The 21,931-nt window shown below is 36.0% G+C and overlaps 1 protein-coding gene across 11 annotated transcripts in view; it reads left to right on the top strand.

Annotated features, from left to right (window-relative positions):
- The window catches only part of ubr5 (ubiquitin protein ligase E3 component n-recognin 5), a 45,027-nt gene that overhangs the window by 20,656 nt on the left and 2,440 nt on the right, over positions 1-21,931 (top strand). For 4 of the 11 annotated variants that reach the window (XM_052579397.1, XM_052579392.1, XM_052579389.1 and 1 more), the window contains 32 exons: positions 247-398; positions 484-579; positions 660-783; positions 867-964; positions 1,852-2,006; positions 2,143-2,234; positions 3,302-3,448; positions 3,556-3,674; positions 5,558-5,684; positions 5,768-5,897; positions 6,487-6,647; positions 7,224-7,463; positions 8,712-8,835; positions 8,922-9,033; positions 9,748-9,879; positions 10,890-11,147; positions 12,326-12,594; positions 12,769-12,980; positions 13,949-14,182; positions 14,971-15,044; positions 15,155-15,327; positions 15,410-15,523; positions 17,202-17,419; positions 17,499-17,619; positions 17,884-18,229; positions 18,377-18,464; positions 19,245-19,389; positions 19,484-19,614; positions 20,273-20,333; positions 20,441-20,622; positions 20,702-20,786; positions 21,761-21,916. In XM_052579397.1, the coding sequence (XP_052435357.1) occupies positions 247-398; positions 484-579; positions 660-783; positions 867-964; positions 1,852-2,006; positions 2,143-2,234; positions 3,302-3,448; positions 3,556-3,674; positions 5,558-5,684; positions 5,768-5,897; positions 6,487-6,647; positions 7,224-7,463; positions 8,712-8,835; positions 8,922-9,033; positions 9,748-9,879; positions 10,890-11,147; positions 12,326-12,594; positions 12,769-12,980; positions 13,949-14,182; positions 14,971-15,044; positions 15,155-15,327; positions 15,410-15,523; positions 17,202-17,419; positions 17,499-17,619; positions 17,884-18,229; positions 18,377-18,464; positions 19,245-19,389; positions 19,484-19,614; positions 20,273-20,333; positions 20,441-20,622; positions 20,702-20,786; positions 21,761-21,916 (4,876 nt within the window). The remainder of the gene's footprint in view (positions 1-246; positions 399-483; positions 580-659; positions 784-866; positions 965-1,851; positions 2,007-2,142; positions 2,235-3,301; positions 3,449-3,555; positions 3,675-5,557; positions 5,685-5,767; positions 5,898-6,486; positions 6,648-7,223; positions 7,464-8,711; positions 8,836-8,921; positions 9,034-9,747; positions 9,880-10,889; positions 11,148-12,325; positions 12,595-12,768; positions 12,981-13,948; positions 14,183-14,970; positions 15,045-15,154; positions 15,328-15,409; positions 15,524-17,201; positions 17,420-17,498; positions 17,620-17,883; positions 18,230-18,376; positions 18,465-19,244; positions 19,390-19,483; positions 19,615-20,272; positions 20,334-20,440; positions 20,623-20,701; positions 20,787-21,760; positions 21,917-21,931) is intronic. The other 7 variants (XM_052579398.1, XM_052579393.1, XM_052579388.1 and 4 more) reach the window with 4 other exon arrangements.

Here is a 21,931-nt window from a genome sequence, read left to right as displayed (position 1 = left end):
ATTTGTTAATTTGATCTTGGTCTTATCTTGACACATTATGCATTTGATCAGTTTATGCATTTCTTTAATAATACATAGCAGATGTTATGGAGTAGAGCTGACCATGCACTTGCACAAATGTGACAACGTCAAATTTTAACTTTATACAAATGGTCAAAGTCTGGAGCTCTGCAACATGACTGAATGTTTTTCTGCTTCTGTACTTGTTGTACAGTTGTTTCACGTTCTGTGTTCTCGTTTCTGTAGCTTGCGTTTGAGGGAGATGATGAGACGCTCCCTCCGCGCTGCAGGTTTGGGCCGTCACGAATCTGGCCCTTCCTCCAGCGACCACCAAGACCCTGTTTCACCCCCTATTGCACCTCCCAGCTGGGTACCAGACCCTCCACCAATGGATCCTGGTGAGTTCAGTGGTTTTTGGGTCGTAACAGATGCATTGCATGCATGTGATTGCCTGATGTCTTACAAAACCATCTTCTCTGCTAGACGGTGACATTGATTTCATCCTGGCCCCTGCAGTGGGCTCCCTTACCACCGCCTCCACAGGCACTAACCAAGGACCCAGCACTTCCACCATCCCAGGTACATTTTTATGTTTTATTTCTTGTGACCCTGAATTATCTCTTGTAGCATGTTTTCAATATTTCCCATGTCTTCTCAAGGACCTTCTTCTGAACCATCAGTAGTGGAAACTAAAGACCGGAAGGCTAACGCACATCTGATTCTGAAGCTCATGTGTGACAGCGTCGTCCTGAGACCTCACTTAAGAGAGCTGCTCTCTGCCAAGTACGTCACACTCCTGCCGCTCTGAATGATAGCGTGCCTCTCTTTAGCAGAGCTTGAGTGATGGTTTTGCTGTTGTTTGATAGGGATGCTCGTGGGATGACTCCATTCATGTTGGCTGTGAGCGGGAGAACTTACCCAGCAGCCATTACTGTTCTAGAAGCAGCACAGAAAATAGCCAAAGGTGAGAATACGGCTGCAGTTTAACTGTTATTTTAGGATTAATAATGTACAGTATAGTTTTTGATTAGATTGAAATAAAATACATTTTTATTCCAAGTTAAACTAAATGAACATGAAAAATTACAAAATTGTACTTTTATTTGTATTTTCAGTATTTATTTAAGCTATATTATGATTTTATTATAATTTTGGGTTTTTGTGTCTTTAGATTTTTATTTTTTTATGCCTACGTAGTTTGTATTAATTTTATTTTTGTTTTAGGATTTCAAGTTAAACTTAATGAAAAATTACAATTAAATGTTTTTAATTTTAATTTTGCGGTTATGTTTTAGTTTTTTCGTCTAGATAGTTTACATTTAATTTTGTTTTATTTTAGGACATCAAGTTAAACTAAATGAAAAATTAAAATTTTACCCTTTTTTTTCAATATTTATTTCAGTTATTCTTTTTTTATTACAATTAATTTTATTTTTTTACATTGTCTACATAGTTTGTATTTATTTTGGTTTTATTTTAGGACATCAAGTTTAACTAAATGAAAATAAAAATTGTTTTAAAAATTGTTACAATTTAACTTTTTTTTTTTCTTTTCAATATTTTATTTAATTTCTGTTAGTATGATTTTATTTCAAGTAACACATTTTTTAATGGGTTAAGATATTTTTAACAGCCTTGGTTTAACATGTTTAGAGACCATTATATGCCCTTTGGGCTCAGTCGTGGCCTAATGATTAGAGAGTCGTAACCCAAAAGTCACAGGTTCGAGTGTCTGGTCTGGAAGGGATTGTATGGGACACCGTACTTGGCCTCACGTCCTTTCCTTCCTTCCTTCCTTCCTTCCTCTCCTATTTGTTTATAAATCTTTTCTGGATCTCCTATATGGTTTAGGTGAACCAAGTCTCGGAGAGAAGGAGGATGCAGCGTCTGTGTTCATGGAGATGATCTGTCCTTCAGGAACAAACCCAGATGACTCTCCCCTCTACGTCCTGTGCTGTAACGACACCTGCAGCTTCACCTGGACGGGAGCTGAGCACATCAACCAGGTACAAACTTCAGCTATATATATATATATATATATACATATATATATATATATATATATATATATATATATATATACACATATATACACATTATTATGGAATTAGTGTGATTTTAACTGAACTTGTCTGTTTGCAGGACATCTTTGAGTGCAGAACTTGTGGCCTGCTGGAGTCTCTGTGCTGCTGCACTGAATGCGCCAGAGTTTGTCACAAGGGTCACGACTGCAAGTGAGTGCATCTGCTATAAAACCATTTAAACTTGACACCTAATTTTCTGCATTACCTCAATAGTCACAAACCTTGAATGCATTGTGACTAAACCAACCTATTACACATAGCTTATTAATTGAAAAAAAAGTTGAAAGAAAATATATGTTTAATGTAAAACTAATTAATATTAGAAATCTTGTCTTGGCAACTAACTGAAATAAAATCAGTTTAAGTACTAAAATTATTCAAACTTAAAGATAAAAACATCTAAAAAGATATGTAATAAAAATGACACACTTGTAACAATTACTAAAATTAAAATGAAAACATTATGTATACTATAAAATGCTCTAAAAAATAAGGTAATTAAAAATAAATAATTATAGAAGTATGGTAGAATTAATACAAAAATAAGACGTTTTTGATTAGTGCTGTGAGTCGATTAAAAAATTTAGACTTTTTTTTTTTTACTGAAATTAATCGCGATTAATCCTACTTAACATTAAAGTTTTTTTTTTTAAATAAATCTACATTGAAATTATTTCACATTCAATCTTTAAATTAACATAGAATCAACATAACGACGGTACATTTTTAATATTTGTATAATATATTATTAATATTTTTTTTCACTCTGATAAGTGTCTCTATGAAAGTTTTTTTCCCTATTAGTTAACCAGTGATTAGCCAATCAACGTTACAAAGCTAGCAATCTCAACGTTTATTAAAATACTTAAAATAAGTTCTAATTTAAGTGAACTTAAAAACTTAAACCCATTATAATGTCATTTACCTGTGTGCCCTTAGGAAATCTACAGAAATTGAATACATTTATGAAACACTGAATTCTAAATTAAATATTGATGAATCCTTAAAGCTACAAAATTGATTAATTTGATTCACATCAGTTGGTCATTAGGTTTTTTGGCTGCTGTTTCTTTAAGAGCTGCCTGTGCTGAATGTAATGTGGATCTGACTCGCATATCCTTACTGAAGTTTTCCAAAACTGTTACTTACATGATTGTTTCTGCTATAATAATATTTACTATGTCGTAAAACCGTAATCTCTCTTGTTTCATCTCCAGACTGAAGCGAACGTCTCCCACTGCATACTGTGATTGCTGGGAGAAGTGTAAATGCAAGACCCTCATCGCGGGCCAGAAAGCAGCTCGTTTAGATCTGCTCTACAGGCTGCTGACCACCACTAATCTAGTGACCACTCCTAACAGCAGGTATGTTCAAGGAATGAGTGCTTTAAGTCCTCAGCTATCTTCTGTTGTTAAACCATTTGAGTGTCCAGTCAGTGTTCTGTGTCATGAACTCTGTGTGTGTCTGGCAGGGGAGAGCACATCTTGCTGTTCCTGGTGCAGACTGTTGCAAGGCAGAGCGTGGAGCATTGCCAGTATCGACCACCTCGCATTCGAGAGGACAGGAACCGGAAGGCTGCCAGCGCTGAAGGTGTGTCTTTTAGTAGGGACGGATTAAGACATTTCTTTAAAACATCTTTAACTTATTTTAAGGGCAATTGTTGCGAAATTCTTAAGTTATTATATATAATCTTAAGAGGCTTGTAATTTTTTTTGCCCAATTTGTTATTGTATTGTTACTGCATTTAGAATTCAGTCAAAACTGTCATGCATTATCATTGTTGACATTATCAATCATTCATCTCACTTCAGAGTGATTGTGCACATTCTTGTTAGTAAAAGGTATATGTAGTGTTGTGTTGTAAGGCTAAATTACAACAATTGAGCAGAAACGATAACAAAAAAATGTATAAAGAGAACAAATCACACACACAAAAAAATTCATAGCTTTTTTTTTTGGGAATACAAAATATTCAATTTTTTTTTTCTGAAGTGGCAAAAAAGCAGTTTCTATTTTTAAGAATGTTTATAAATATGGTGCTTGGATTAATTGGAGCAACATGAAACTGTGTTTGCAATGCCTTAAACTTTTGCTGCAAAGAAATGGGTTGTGCGATTAATAGAAATCATCATAAAATCACGATTTGAGAGTGCACTATTTCTAAATCGCTGACCTGCCGCAGTATGCTATCCGAACTAATCAGAATGAAATGCGCCTAGCGCGAGAACTGAATGGACTGGGCATATGCCTACGTAACTCCTGGTTCACACACTGTTTGTGATGCGTCTTTTTTTCGAGCCCTTGTTAACGGATCAGAGCATTGACACCGCACGCGGTAAAAGGCTAGAAAAAGAAACGTGCGAAAAGAATATCTAGCACATGAGAGAGAGTTGTGAGTGCACAGGACGCAGTTTGAGTGAGAGGAAACGCGTCTTAAGTGCTCGCACTCTCTCCGGGCGTGAGCACTTGTTTTTTGTGACGAAGCAAAGGAAATCTGCGTGCGAGCAGAGAGATTCGCCCACGCGCATTATTTTAATGTGCTTTCATGTTTCAATACAATTTAACTTTTGATAAAACTCTTATTGGTTTTCTATTTTTTTATGTTTCAAATTCATACTGAATGCATTTATGACTATAAAGCATGTCTGTGTTTGTCAAAATCGTGATTAAAATCGAAATGGCAATAGGTTTTTTTTGTCCACATCGCACAGCCCTATTGCAAAGGTATGGATAGCTGTTTAAAGGTTTTTCCTAGATAGAAAGGGCTTACTGGGAAGATAAAGTTGGTAAAAAAAAAAACTTGATTACAGCTGATATCTGCTTATCAAACTTTAAACTAGAGTGCCTTAGTTTCATGCACACTGTATAATATGGAGTGAGGAAGCCAAGATCAAAATAAAAAGCATTTTCCTTAGGATCATTTCTGGAAGATAATTTCTGATTTCTTTTCATTCAGGTTTAAGAAAGGTTTGAAAGCCATAACTTAAGGGAAGATGAAGCTGGTTATCGTCAGCGTGTAGATGAAAAGAGACGCCATATATATATTAAAAAAAAAGAAAAAAAAATATCCAAGGGGAGCAAAAACTTGTAAAATAACAACGGGCCTAGGATTGAACCTTGCAGAACACCACAACCAAGAATGTGGGAAGAAGAGTATTGGCCCTAATCGAACAGTAAAACAGCTGTAAACAAATAAGAGCACAACCACTGTAAAACCATACCACAATGTCTTACACAAGACTCCAGGTGTGACAGAAGAATGTTAGCACTTAGGTCTAAGAGGACAAGAGCCTTGGGTTTCCCTGAATCTGTCAAGAGAAATGTAATTTAAGACCATTAACCGGGCCAGTTGGGCCATTACAACTTAACACGTTCATGGTTTTATTATGCATGGTTGATTAGTTAATGTATTGAGAACATTGATTTTTTTTTTTTGTTTAGTGTTCTTTAATGTGTGTCCGTCTCTCTCTCAGACTCTGATATGCCGGATCATGACCTGGAGCCTCCTCGCTTCGCCCAGCTGGCTCTAGAGCGTGTGTTGCAGGACTGGAACGCGCTGAAGTCCATGATAATGTTTGGCTCTCAAGAAAACAAAGACCCGTGAGTAGAACATTGAACACTGGCAAATTTCATATTCAACTTTCAAGACGTTTTATCGGTCATAACGTGTCGTATTGTTTCAGACTGAGCGCCAGCAGCAGAATCGCTCACCTTTTGCCAGAGGAGCAGATGTACCTGAACCAGCAGAGCGGCACCATCAGGCTGGACTGTTTCACACACTGCCTCATCGTCAAATGTGCACCAGACATCACTGTGAGTCAAAGAAACTGCAGTTGTGCTTTTACATGAATGAATATTTCATTACTTTCAGGGTTCTGTTGTGCTTAGCACAGAGTAGAAAAAAACAACCAAAGACAGCATTACAAGCATATCCATTTGCAAATTTTATTTACTTTTTCAAGTTAAACGCATATAAACATTTTTTTTATTTTGATTGCTTTTACCTATTAAATGCACTTTGATATTTTTCTGTACTATTTCTACAGAAATTAATTTATGGTGTTTATGCTTTCAGGGGGTTAAACTCTCTGTTTTGACATTAAAGTTCACCATTCATTCGTTTAGTTTTTGCTTTTGTCATCTACTTTTAACACTCAGTTTGAAAGTGATCATTTTGTAGCCAAATCTCTTTAAATGAACATTTATGTGGTGTGTTTGCCTTAGTTAACTGGTACAGCCTGGTGACTCCATTAGACTTGAGAGATTGCCAGTTGATATTGCAGGAAGTGATAAAAGGATGCTCGAAAAATAGCAGGCTATGTTTGTTTATATCTACATGATTATTTCAGTGTAATAGCAGTAGTTTTGCCAACCGTCTCCTCTTGTTCTTGTTGATCTCCAGTTTATTGATACTCTTTTGGGGACCTTGGTGAAGGAGCTGCAGAATAAATACACTCCAGGCCGCAGGGAGGAGGCCATCATCGTCACACGCAGGTTCCTGCGCTCTGTGGCCCGAGTGTTTGTCATTCTCAGTGTGGAGATGGCATCTTCCAAGAAGAAAAAGTATGTGCTGTCATAGAAAAGCTGTCTTTTTTTTTTTTCTTGGAGCCATATTGAAATTCCAACATCTCAGGAACCGAACCAGATAGGGCCTTAAAATTGAAGATACCAAAATGAAAGTTTAAGACCCCAAATCTAAAAGGGCATTAAAATATCTTTAATACTTTTTGATTTACAGACATGCAATCTTTGGAGAAAAACTTGAAAAGTGCGTTTTCCCCATTTTTGAATGGTCACCATTGGCACATAACAGATTTTACTAACTAATCTCTGTGTAAAAATGATGCTGGCATCTTTCTAAAAAAATTTTTACTCCCTTATAATTTGGCTCTGAATCTCCATTTTGAAAAAAAATGGTGACAATTGCCATTTTGACCACCATCTACAAAACAGTGGATTACTCATCTATCTAATATTTTGACATGCATCACTATACATGTCTGTCTGTCTTAAGAAAACATATCAGCAAAATCAAAACACGCTAATATGGTGGTCTTTCATGTTTAATGTTAATAAATAAAATAAATAATAATCGCATCGTCATGCTCACGATCTCTCTCTCTTTTGTTGTTCCTTCAGTAACTTCATCCCGCAGCCCATAGGGAAGTGCAGGCGTGTTTTCCAGGCTCTGTTGCCGTACGCAGTGGAGGAGCTCTGTAATGTGGCCGAGTCTCTGATCGTGCCGGTTCGGATGGGCATCGCTCGCCCCACCGCGCCCTTCACTCTGGCCAGCACCAGCATCGACGCCGTACAGGGCAGCGAGGAGCTCTTCTCCGTGGAGCCGCTGCCGCCACGACCCTCTCCGGATCAGTCCAGCAGGTGAGACGACCCAAAATATACCTGTAGCTTCCTGCATCTCAGTGGTTTTCAACGTTTTTAACTCCCAGACTAAAATGTGGACTCTTTAGGTTTCCTCTGGTACGTCTGCTGCAATCACAAAGTTTAATTTCAAAGCTGCCCGTGCAACTAGATTTTGTGTGTGGTCAAACTGGCGCGATTTATGCCATTTCTGTTGCATATGAGGAAACCGTTCTTGTTTCTGAACATGTTGGGGAAAAATGCATGCAAGCTCCATCAAGGTGTTGTAGATGTTAGCAAAACAGACAAAACATGACAAGATCTCGAATTCGAAAGCACCCGAAGCCCTGCTTATAACAAAGCAAAAGAGGAACTCCCGTTCACAAAATTCAAATCACAGATAGTACTGATGGAAAAGAACGAGTTTAATGTTAACAACGTTCATTTCCATATAACTATAAACGATGATAGAAGTTCATCAGCATGCACTAAAAAAAAAAAAAAATTGTGACCAAATCATGTGTTCATGCGACCAACTGAGAAAGTTAGTCGGAAAAGAGCGAACTATGCCCTGCAATAGATTTGTAACTAAAATATAATAATTATCACAAGCAGAAATTTTAAGAGCAGAATCTTCTTATGGGTTTCTTCTCTTTGTAACCAGTGAATTTACATGTTTTCAGTCATTTGTGCTTTACTGGAAAAAAAATAAAGATTAAAATAAATAAAAAATTATGAATACTTGACTCTATTTTCCCAGATTAAAATATTTTAGGGCTCAGTGTAACAAAAAAAAAAAAAGCTTTTTCGTCTCCAAATCATCATTCTATTGCATTATATTATATTTTGCCCCCCAAAATTAAAACTACAGAGCTTTTTCTTACCAATAAATAATTTTATAGCTTGGCATAACTAGAAAAATGTATAATAAAAAAATGAATTAATGCATGTACGTGAGTTTTCAGGTCTAGAAATCACATTTATAGGTTTCATAGACATTTTTCAAAGACGATTTGAGGGGGTGAATAAAAAATTGTTTTACAATTTTTTTTTAAGCAATTTTTAAGCTTATTTTAAAAAAAAGTCATCATAACACCACCTTGGAAGTTTATTTATAACAGACCATATTACAGATGTGTTACAGATTTAAGTTATGGTACAGCTCTTTTTTTTTTCTTCTTCATCCTATAAAGAATACACTGAAGCTATTTGAGAGCACTCAGAAGTTGTCATTAATGCAGGTGTTGTCTGCTGTCTTGTGCCTCTCAGCTCCAGTCAGTCAGCCTCTTCTTACATCATCAGGAACCCTCAGCCCCGCCGCAGCAGTCAGTCCCAAACGACCCGAGGCCGCGACGAGGAGCAGGACGATATCGTTTCTGCTGACGTAGAAGAGGTGCGAGGCTGTATAGTTAGTTCTATCACTTGTGCGTTTCGCCTGAAGCTCTTTGTCTCAGTGCTCCTGGATGTTCACCTGTTCAGGTGGAGGTGGTGGAGGGTGTTGCAGGTGAGGAGGATCATCATGATGACCAGGAGGAGCAGGGCGAGGAGAACGCAGAGGTCGAAGGGCAGCATGATGAGCACGATGAAGACGGTAAACACAAGATCGCACAGAGACTATACACTTTACAGGACTCGCCAATAAAAGACAGATATTTTTCATCTAGAATAGTATGACCTATTTAATAGTTAAACGTAGTCCTCATAAAAAAAAAATATATATATATATATATAAATTATAAAAAAAAAAAGGAGTATTCTGCAACCCAAGATATTTCTGACAATTAATTTCTGATGATTTCACCAAAAATAAAAATATTTTGTGAATTGTTTTATTTTAATTTGTAATAGTAATTAATTTGTTAAATTTTTATTAATGTTTAATTAGACAATTTTCAATTATACAAGTGTGATAATTCAACACAGAATCCAAAAAAATAAAAAATAAAATGGAAAAAAAAAAGAATATTTTGATTTCATGGGGCCCTAAATTATTAGCTTACTGTGTTGATTTCACTTGTAAACAGACAACTTATTTTTACATTAATTCTTCACATCTAACCAACATGAGAGATGTATTTCCTTCCCGTTAATGGTATGAAATGAATATTGCGATAAATATCGATATCGAATAAAATGGTAAATACTGTGGTAATATTTTTGCTCATATTGCATTTCATTCTGCACTATTCATAATTTCGGTATTACCAGAAAAACACAAATGTGTTAGAAACACTGTTGCTCATTGTCCTTTTGCCTAGATGATAATTCTGAGGTCACAAATGATTGCTAATGGTGTTTCTCACAGGGAGTGACATGGAGCTGGATCTGTTGGCTGCTGCGGAGACTGAGAGTGACAGCGAGAGTAATCACAGCAATCAGGACAATGCCAGCGGCCGCAGGAGCGTAGTGACCGCAGCCACCGCCGGATCTGAAGCAGGTGCATCACTTCATCAAAGCTACAGAAATTACTGCAATTGTGCTGCTCCCTCCTGTTTTGTTTTGCTCTCCACATGACCTTCTGAGCACACAGGAAGCTATAAATGCATTTCCTTTTGAATTTGTTCCTGTGACACTCGTAGAATTCTATTAAGTGGGTCAAACAGTCTATTTTTTTTTCTATCAAGTTAGGTGCCTTTTGTTTATCTAATATTGGCGGAAATTACAGACTAACCAGTCTATACTAGTCTAACTAGTGTGTCTAAGTTTGACCCTGGAGCACAAAAGCAGTCATAAGTTGCACAGGTATATTTGTAGCAATAGCCAACAATACATTCTTCTCTTTATTTATAAATCATTGTATCGATCATTTTTTCTTTTATGCCAAAAGTCGTTAGGATATTAAGTAAAGATCATGTTCCATAAAGATATTTTGTATATTTCCTACCGTAAATATACCTAAACTTAATTTTTTATTAGTAAAATGCATTGCTGAGAACTTCATTTAAACAACTTTAAAGACGATTTTCTCCATTTAGATTTTTTTTTTGCACTCAGATTCCAGATTTTCAGATAGTTGTCTCCAATTATACAAACCATACATCAATAGAAATATTATTTATTCATATTTTCAAATTCACAAACTTCACAAAATTGACCCTTATGATTGGTTTTGTGGTCCACAAATCTGGATTTTTTTTTATTTATTTTTTACTTTTGATTAATTTACCCTAAATATATTTTTCATTTTATTTTAAAAAAAGCAAAATAGAGGGACAATTTTTTTTTAATTCTTATACCTGGAGTGTCATCAAATAAATTAGCAAAAAATTTATTTTCAAACATTTTTGTGACTCCTCCCATTTGCAATAGGTAGCCCCGCCCAAACCTCACACCATTGGTTGAGCACATGTCACTCAAACCAACTCTGATGTAATTGTTTGATGCCACTATGGTGCAGAAAAACAAACTCTTCACCTTTTAAACCTTCCACTCTGTTTTTTCCTGCAGGTGCCAGCAGCGTTCCTGCTTTCTTCTCCGAGGACGACTCCCAGTCGAATGACTCCAGTGACTCGGACAGCAGCAGCAGTCAGAGTGATGATGTGGATCAGGAGACTTTCCTGTTGGACGAGCCTCTAGAGAGAACCACGGGCTCAGCGCATGCTAACAGTGCGGCCCAGGCGCCGCGGTCCATGCAGTGGGCCGTACGCACGACACCCAGCCAGCGTTCCTCCGGCGGCGCCCCGTCCAGCTCCTCCACACCTGCTGGTCAGTGTCTCACTCCACCTGTACAAAAACAAATAATCAAAACAAGTCACTCCCGACTATGTCACATCTAGAGCTGGGTTTTGATTCAGATTTCCCGATTCGATTTAGATTTGCAAGCTCTCGATTCGATTTTATTACATTCGCTGAGAAATATCAATAGTACTTGTATTAAAAGTTTATTCAGTTTACAAATGGTGAATTAATAAAAATAAATTATTTTTGCCCAGCCCTAGTCACACCAACTCATAATTGCATTGTTGAAAAGAAACTAAATATAACACTGATAAGTCTTATTAGTGTACCGTATTTTCCAGACTATAAGTCGCACTTTTTTTTTTCATAGTTTGGCTGGTCCTGCGACTTATAGTCAGGTGCGACTTATTTATCAAAATTAATTTGACATGAATCAAGAGAAAACATTACCGTCTCCAGCCGCCAGAGGGCACTCTATGCTGCTCAGTTCTCCTGTAGTCTTCACTGAACACATAGAGCGCCCTCTCGTGGCTGTAGACGGTAATGTTTTCTATTGCTTCTAAATAAATGCGACTTATAGTCCAGTGCGACTTATGTTTTTTTTTCCTCATCATGACGTATTTTTGGACTGATGCGACTAATACTCAGGTGCGACTTATAGTCCGAAAAATACGGTACATGTCAAAGTTTTAAGATTGCATTCAGAAATTATGTAAAGTTCCAGTAAATGAAATGATATATATAATGTTCACAAACATTATAAACACTGACCATGCATTTTAGTTGCCGTCACTCCACAACAAAACATTTACATGATATAAAAAAAAAAATTCATATAAAATAAACACAAATTATAGTGGCATTTGATATAAACATTATTCATTATGACACCAAACCTAAATTAATTTATTTAAAATTAAAATTGTCATCTTTTATGTATTTGTTCATGATTATTTAATTTTTTTTAATTAAAAAGTAATTCGTTTTGATTCGTTTTAGTTAACCTTGACAAATGGTGGCACTATTTTTTCCCATTTTTCTTGATTTAAAAATGTTGTCTTTTTCTTGTTGAAAAGATACATGGCCATCTTCCAAACTTACAAATACAAACTTATTCACCATAATTTACAACATCATGTTTCAGTTGATAAAAACAACTTATATTATTTATTAATAGTGGCATTAATTGTGGCGTCTCCCTCCAGCGAGCTCCACAGGCCTGATCTACATCGATCCTTCAAACCTGCGCCGCAGCAGTGCCATCAGCACCAGCGCAGCCGCCGCAGCAGCAGCTCTGGAGGCTAGTAACTCCAGCAGCTACCTGACCTCCGCCAGCAGCCTGGCTCGAGCCTACAGCATCGTCATCCGCCAGATCTCTGACCTCATGAGCCTCATCCCCAAATACAACCACCTGGTCTACACGCAGTACCCCGCTGCCGTCAAACTCACCTATCAGGACGCCGTCAGTCTGCAGGTCAGAACTGAGAATTATACCACGGTCTGTCTGAATACTCGTTTCTGATTGGCTAAAACCGTTTAATGCACCGGTAGCTCCAAGTCATCACCGTTCCTTATTAATGCACTGCTTAGATTAATGCAAACACACACACAGAGAGAGAGTCTGAGACCTCTGTTGTTGGTTTTGCAGAACTTCGTGGAGGATAAGTTGATCCCCACCTGGAACTGGATGGTGTCCATCATGGATTCGACTGAAGCGCAGCTGCGTTACGGCTCTGCTCTGTCCTCAGCCGGGGATCCTGGACACCCGAGTCACCCGCTGCACGCTTCACAGCACACGGGACGCAGGGAGCGCATGACGCCGCGAGAGGAGGCCAGTCTCCGCACCCTTGAAGGACGAAGGTAAGATGCCCGAGCAGTTAAAATTTGATGACAATTCACCCCTCCGTTTTCTCATTTCTGTGATTCCCTCAACAAAAACCCAATAGGAATTTTCCGTTGGCTAATGAAATATTGCAGAAAATTGATTTCTTAGATTTCAAGCCTTAACAGAAGTGACAATTGTGAAAGTAGATGAGTTTACCTGTTTGGTGTTATCACATTTAATGTCCTTGACAACCTCTCTAGTGCCATTTAGCCCTTGTTCATTCCCGCAGAAATAAAATAAATGAATTTAGCTTTATTTGTTTTTGTTTTTTTATTCTCATATATATTTTATAATTTTATATATAATATCATTTTTTTTTTTTTTTTTTTTTTTGTCTTTGGTTTCATTTTTGCTTGTTCAGTCATTATTTTATTTTATTTAGTTTACATTTTTTGGTTATTTTAAGTTAGATTTTTAGATTTCTTGTTTTGTTTTTATATATATATATATATATATATATATATATATATATATATATATATATATATATATATATATATATATATATATATACACACACAATTATTTAGCTTTAATTTGTACTTTTTTTAATATTGCCATTTAACCACTTGTTAACACCACAGATATTTAAACTAATATATCAAAAATTTAATTAAACACATAAATATAAAATATTTTATTTTTGTAAACGTATTTTTTTATTTTTTAGTTTATTTGGATTTAACTTTAATTAGATTTTATTTTATTTTTTTTATATGAAGTATTTTGTTGTAGAATAAAATGTGAAATATCGTAAGATTGTGTTCTCCACAGATCTTATTTCAGTCTTTCAACCAAAAAACCCATTCAATAAAAACCAGTGACTTTGGGATGATTTAACTGGAAGCGCTAAGAAGCAAACTCCTTTACGTGTTTTGGTCTACAAAAACACACAATTCCTGCAGCACTTGATTATAGATGAATTATGTTCTCTGTGTCCCAGACGCGCAGCAACTCTTCTGACGGCTCGTCAGGGGATGATGTCGGCTCGAGGAGACTTCCTGAACTACGCTCTGTCTCTGATGCGTTCCCATAATGACGAGCATTCAGACGTTCTTCCTGTGCTGGATGTGTGTTCGCTCAAACACGTGGCGTATGTGTTCCAGGCCCTCATCTACTGGATTAAAGCCATGAATCTGCAGACGACCCTCGACACCACTCAGATTGACAGGAAGAGGTAAACTACTAAAATCATGTTCTTAAGTGCTAATATGAGCAGTTGTTTTTAGTGTGGATAATTAATGTCTTAAAGAAAATATCCCTGTCAAATATCAACAAAAAAGGCTAAAATATTTATGTATAATATTTAATGTATTATTAGATTTAAATACTTTGAATTCGCTTTTTATTACATTTTTTAATCTTTAAAAAAATAATTATATTTCCTTTTTTTGTCATTTTAGCAGTTTTTTTTTAATTTAATATTGGTTCTAATTTAATGAAATTATTTGTTAACAATTGAGAAAAAATATATATTTTTTAACTGGTTTAAAAGAGTGAACTGGTTTACAGTAGTCAGATTGTTTTATTTATATTAATATTTTTTAATTTATACTTTTTATTTAAACTCATTTTATTGTTGTCTTTTATTTTTGCCTTTTTTATATTGCAGGGTTACTATGTTATAAAACATAAAAAAATTTATTACTTAAAAAAATACATAAAAAATAGGGTATAACATTTTTTCAGCTAGTTTCAGAGGCCGCATTTCACTTTTAAATTTAGTTTAACTTGATGTAATACAATAAAATAAAGCTAAAATAATAACTGTATAGACATAAACGAAGACTAATACTAAAAATGAAAACAAAGACTAAAATTTAAATGGGATCCCACAATATAAAAATACAAACTGATTCAAAACCAATAAAAACTTAATATTTCAGTGATACTTAAATAGCACTAATTGCCCAGAGCTGTCTATCTCTGTTGTGATTTCTAAATACTTTTTTCATCCTGTTTCAGAAATCGTGAGCTGCTGGAGCTGGGTCTGGACAATGAGGACTCTGAGCACGAGAACGACGAGGACACCAATCAGAGTGAGTATTTGTATTTTTGTTGTTGTAGTTGTTTCAGTTCGCACCCTGCACGCTCCACACAAGCTGAAGTGAAACTCACAGGTTCAGATGATTGCTCCGTTACTCCACAGGCTCCTCCCTGCAGGACAAGGACGAGGACTCGCTCCCTGCTGAGACCGGACAGCACCATCCGTTTTTCCGCCGCTCGGACTCCATGACCTTCCTGGGATGCATCCCTCCCAATCCTTTCGAAGTGCCCCTCGCCGAGGCCATTCCTCTGGCTGACCAGCCGCATCTCCTGCAGGTCAGAGATGCCCTTTCCTCTATTAGAGGTTATTCCAGAGGGTTGTATATCTTTTACACTTCTGTTTTTCTTCATCTCACAGCCCAATGCCAGAAAAGAGGACTTGTTTGGACGGCCAAGTCAGGGTCTGTATTCGTCTTCGTACATGGCCAGTAAAGGCCTGACGGATCTGAGTGTGGACATGAATTGCTTGCAGGTTAACATGGGTCTCACATTTTTGCTTACAATACTGATAACTGCTGCCTTTTCCATTTGTACAAAGTGATTTGAAGTAAATGTAAAAAAAAAAAAAAAAAAATGGTCAGACAGATTGTCCTCTTAAGTGGCATGTCAAGCTAATGTAGATTTTTTCAAAATTTTATTTCAGTTTAAGTATTTATTTAAATAAATATTATTTATATATTAATTCATTTCGTCAGAAAAATAATCATTTTAAGATAAATTTAGCTTAATTCACATTTAGAAAAAAGCGATTTTTTAAAACTTTTTTTTTTTTAATATTCTATACATTTCTATAATCCGTTTTTATATTTGTTTTTTAACTTTAAAAAAAAATCCATTTAATTTTAATCAGGTTTATACGATGGCATTTTAGTGCCACATTTTGACTTTGGTCTCGAAACATTTCGACTTTATTCTCTAACATTTCGACTTTTCTCGAACACTACGACTTTATTCTCGAAACATTACGACTTTATTCTCGAAACATTTCGACTTTATTCTCTAAACATTTCGACTTTATTCTCGAACATTTCGACTTTATTCTCTAAACATTTCTGCTTTCGTCTCGTAACATTTCGACTTTATTCTCGAACATTACGACTTTATTCTCGTAACATTACGACTTTATTCTCGTAACATTTCGTCTTTCATCTCGTTTCGAGACCAAAGTCAAATTGTTTCGAGACCAAAGTCAAATTGTTTCGAGACCAAAGTCAAAATGTTACATTTTGACTTTGGTCTCGAAACATTTCGACTTTATTCTCTAACATTTCGACTTTTCTCGAACACTACGACTTTTCTCGAACACTACGACTTTATTCTCGAAACATTTCGACTTTATTCTCGAAACATTTCGACTTTATTCTCGAACATTTCGACTTTATTCTCGAACATTTCGACTTTATTCTCGAACATTTCGACTTTATTCTCGTAACATTTCGACTTTATTCTCGAAACATTTCGACTTTATTCTCGAACATTTCGACTTTATTCTCGAACATTTCGACTTTATTCTCGAAACATTTCGACTTTATTCTCGAACATTTCGACTTTATTCTCGAACATTTCGACTTTATTCTCGAACATTTCGACTTTATTCTCGTAACATTTCGACTTTATTCTCGAAACATTTCGACTTTATTCTCGAACATTTCGACTTTATTCTCGAACATTTCGACTTTATTCTCGAAACATTTCGACTTTATTCTCGAACATTTCGACTTTATTCTCGAACATTTCGACTTTATTCTCGTAACATTTCGACTTTATTCTCGAACATTTCGACTTTATTCTCTAAACATTTCTGCTTTCGTCTCGTAACATTTCGACTTTATTCTCGAACATTTCGACTTTATTCTCGAAACATTTCGACTTTATTCTCGAAACATTTCGACTTTAGTCTCGTAATCTTAGATTTTTTTTTATTACATTTTTATCTCATTCATTTTAATCTGTCGTCTTTTTATTCTTTTTTTAAATTTAGTTTAGTTTATTTCTCTTTATTGTATCTATTTTTATTTTTATTTATTTTAAATAAAGTTTTATATAAAATTAGGTTCTCAGTGCGGTCCAAAATGCTTCTCTGAGCAATTCTCAACAGCAATAAAACAATATTTTTTACAATATTTTACTACGGGTAATTCTCATCCCAGATTCTACCCACAAAGATGTCGTATTCGGCGAACATGAAGAACGTGATGAGTATGGAGTCTCGTCAGAGGGTCGGCGAGGGGCAGACGGCTGCAGAGCAGGTCATGGACGTGTCTAAACCCGGCCCTTCGCCTCATGATCTGGCGGCTCAGTTAAAGAGCAGTCTGCTCGCTGAGATCGGTTTGACCGAGAGCGACGGCCCGCCGCTTCCCACGTTCATGTGAGTCAACACCCTCACAGATTCAATCAAACAGCTTCCAATGACTTCTTTACTGACACATCTGGTCGGTCTCCTCCAGTCCTCACTGCAGCTTCATGGGGATGGTGATCTCCCACGACATGCTGCTCGGCCGCTGGCGGCTTTCCCTGGAGCTGTTCGGACGCGTCTTCATGGAGGACGTCGGAGCAGAACCAGGATCTGTGAGTACAGCTCATTTTTGCAGTTTCTTGAGAGGAAGCACTTTATCTGCATTTTATTCCCAGTGATAATAGATGATCTGTAGAGACCAGATCCCACTGTATGTATAGAAGTATGTAAAGTAGGCTTTTATTAACAAATGAAAAGCAAATTATTATTATTTTTTTTGCTGATCTGAAAAATCCAGGAGTCACAATATGATGCGAACGGTGAGTTTTGTGATCCGTTGCACCACGAGTGCTAAACCTCTGTTTTGAACGGTGCAGATCCTGACTGAACTGGGTGGGTTCGAGGTGAAGGAGTCCAAGTTTCGGCGTGAGATGGAGAAGCTGAGGAACCTGCAGTCTCGTGATCTGGCTCTGGAGGTGGACCGCGACCGAGAGCAGCTCATCCAGCAGACCATGCGGCAGATCAACGCTCACTTCGGCCGCCGCTGCACCACCACACCGATGGCAGTGCACCGCGTCAAAGTGACCTTCAAGGATGAACCTGGAGAGGGCAGTGGAGTGGCACGCAGCTTTTACACGGCCATCGCTCAGGCCTTCCTCTCCAACGACAAGCTGCCCAACCTGGACTGCGTACAGAGCGTTAGCAAGGGAATGCAGGCTAGCAGTATGTGACCATTTCCTTTGTTTCTAGCCCTTTGATTTCATTTGATACTTTTCATCTTCAGTAAATGTTTTACTAATTCTAATCCCTAAATAGTTATGTTTTTCCAGGATAGTCATGATGCTTCTGTGTGTGTGTGTGTGTGTGCAGATCTCATGCAGCGTCTGAGGAACAGAGACCGTGAGCGTGAGAGGAGGAGCGGAGGACTGAGAGCTGCATCCAGACGAGACCGTGACAGGTGACGCTTTTAAACACCATTGTTCGGAATAATCATTTAATAATTATTTAAAATGTAAAAATCTGTCATAATCTATCTGATATATCTGATGTATTTTCTGGAAACATAATCTTCATTATTTTTTTTTTTTTATACCATTATTTAAAACTATTTAATTATTTAAAATAATCTTTATTGATATATTTGTTTTTTCTTGCTTAATAAATGTAAGCGTTTTTTATATATATATATATATATATATACTGAACAAAATTATAGACGCAACACTTTAGTTTTTGCCCCCATTTTTCATGAGCTGGACTCAAAGATTTAAGACTTTTTCTATGTACACAAAAGGCCTATTTCTCAAATATTTTTCACAAATCTGTCTAAATCTGTGTTAGTGAGCACTTCTCCTTCACAGAGATAATCCAACCATATTATATATTTATGTCATTTAAATAATTTAAAAGAATCTTTCATACTATGTTAATATCATGCCATACATTAATATGGCAATATCATTGTTTTAATTTTTTTGGGGCATTTAAAATATATATATATAATTTTTTTTCTTTTTTTACTGTTTAACTATTTATTTATTTTTAGATAAAATATTACTTCTTTTTTTTTCTGGCAAAATTGTTTTTTATATTTTTATTTTTTTAAAGAAATATTAGTTTGGGGGGGATTTTTAAAATATAAACTATGTATTTATTAATATACATGTCCATATTTCTTTTTATATATATATAATTTTATTTATAATTATTGATTTATTTACTTACTGATTTCTTGCAGGGACTCGAGGAGACAGCTGTCGATCGACACACGGCCGTTCAGACCTGCATCAGAAGGAAACCCGATTGATGAATCGGAGCCGCTGCCAGCTCACAGACAAGCTCTAGGAGAGAGACTTTACCCTCGAGTGCACGCCATGCAGCCGGTACACACCAGCGCAGCCATCAGCGTTCACATCACAGGAACACATGGGGCTTTGAGAAGCGGTTTAAGTGTGTTATGTGTGCGTTTCTCTGCAGGCTTTTGCCAGTAAGATCACGGGGATGCTGCTGGAGCTCTCTCCCGCTCAGCTGCTGCTGCTCCTGGCCAGCGAGGACTCGCTCAGAGCCCGTGTGGAAGAAGCCATGGAGCTCCTCATCACTCACGGAAGGTCAGTCATCTCCACACACCTGTCAGGAACACCTCACATACACACATACAAAACCCTAGCCATGATGAATATAGCAGCATCTAAATATAATAAAAAAGACATGCATTTAATTCGTAATCTAAGTAATGGCATGAAGAAATACTTGAATAACTGCGTGCATAATTATGAAATTACTATTGTAGTATTGCATAATTATGTTCATGCATATCTACCATTTTAGTTCTTACCAATTAGTGTATGTAGTGTTGAGTAAAATGAAATATTAAAACTATAATAACTACATAAAATGAATTATCTAGCTAACCATGTAACTTATGTAATTATAGTAGTTAATAATTTGTGTATTTTTAATACTATAATATTCAATCATCATTATTGAATGTTATTAAATGTATTCTTTACATTATTAAAAATAGAAAAAAAAAACTTTAATTTTTTTTTTTTTATTAAATAATCTATATCATCTACATTTAACTGTACATAATTTAGTTTTTATTTATTATTATTATAGTATTTAATCATCATTATATGCATGCAACATTTAATTAACAAACCGTTTTATTACATACTTAATGCTATTAAAGATAAACTAATTAAATTATTATTCTTGTTTAAAACATTAAATGTTAAACAAATTAAGCTTCTCTCTCTTGCACAGGGAGAACGGCGCTGACAGTATCCTGGACCTCGGCCTCCTCGACACTCCTGAAAAAGCACAGGTATGTTTTGTATAAAACTTGTCTGGTCCTTTGCATCAGGTTCGGTTCAGCATTTAATTTTTTTTTATCTATGATCTGATTTGAATATTAATTTGCATATATTCCAGCAGCAGGAGAACCGAAAGAGGCACGGTTCGACCCGCAGTGTGGTTGACATGGAGCTGGACGACCCAGAGGATGGAGACGATAACGCTCCTCTGTTCTACCAGCCCGGCAAGAGGGGCTTTTACTCGCCCCGTCCAGGCAAGAACACTGAGGCCAGGCTCAACTGCTTCCGAAACATCGGCAGGTACGAGAGACACCTGAGCACCTGTGTGAGACTGAACCACTGAATGAACTTCCAGTAACCCTGACTCTTCTGCTTCCAGGATACTTGGCTTGTGTCTGTTACAGAACGAACTTTGCCCCATCACCCTCAACAGACACGTCATCAAAGTGTTACTCGGCAGGAAGGTCAATATCTAAATCTTCATTATTTTTTAATTGTGACAAAATCATTTTTGCCAACAAAAAAAAATTGTATTCGCTTTTTTTTTTTATTCCATTTTAATGGTTATTTAAAAGTTTATTTAAAAGCATGTCTAATTTAATTAATGAAACTTTGAATAAACTGATAAATTATGTACGTTTCCTTACGATTAATTTTACATGATTGTTTATTACTCAAATTTAAAACGGAAAACTGATTTTGAAAATAAAAATAAAAAGAATTTTAGGAAAAATAAAACTGATTTCACAGAGCCCTAAAAGGGTAATTTTTGTTATTGAATTCTATATCAATTTATTAGAAGATTTAACAGAATTAATGTTTTTATGGCCCTATGAATATTTTTTCTAGATTGTTTAAATTTAGAAAATAATTCATGAAACTTAAACTAAATATACATTTTTTTAACACTTATTTATTTTTAATGCTGCCTTATGAAATCTGTTCATTATTTTTTAATTTAAGTGTACCCCCTGCCACCCCCATTTATTTTTTTAATTTTTCCGTATTCATGTTTATTCAAATAAGGTTTCATGATTTCATGTAATTGAAAAGTTAATTTTTGTTCAACAATTTATCAAGTTGAACAAAAAATGTTTTAGGGCCATATGAAGATTTATTTTTATTTTTTTTGGGATTTAAACATTTTCTGTATTGTGCTTAAATGGCATAAATGTAATAAAAACCTATCTAATCGGCTGCATTTATACAACTTTAACAATTGATGTCTCCTTTATGAATTTATAACTCAATTCTAATCTATTCTCCAAAATTGTTGCAATCCAAAAAAAAATTTTATTATTAAATGTAATGTTTTCTGGGTTTTTTTTCCTTCAAAATCTATATACTTCTACTGTAAGTTTCCTTTGTATGACTGGATCCTGTTCTCCATCACAGAAATCATACTGAGGTTTGCATTCCCACGTTCTCTTGTCTGCAGGTCAACTGGCACGACTTTGCGTTCTTCGATCCAGTGATGTACGAGAGTTTGCGGCAGCTGATTCGTCACTCTCAGACCGAGGAGGCGGAGGCTGTGTTTGCAGCGATGGACCTGGCCTTCGCCATCGACCTCTGCAAGGAGGAAGGATCCGGACAGGTAACAGCTGCGTTC

Source organism: Carassius gibelio, chromosome B16 (genome assembly GCF_023724105.1).
Source record: "Carassius gibelio isolate Cgi1373 ecotype wild population from Czech Republic chromosome B16, carGib1.2-hapl.c, whole genome shotgun sequence".
NCBI lineage: Eukaryota > Metazoa > Chordata > Actinopteri > Cypriniformes > Cyprinidae > Carassius > Carassius gibelio.
This window is presented reverse-complemented; position numbering and strand designations above follow the sequence as displayed.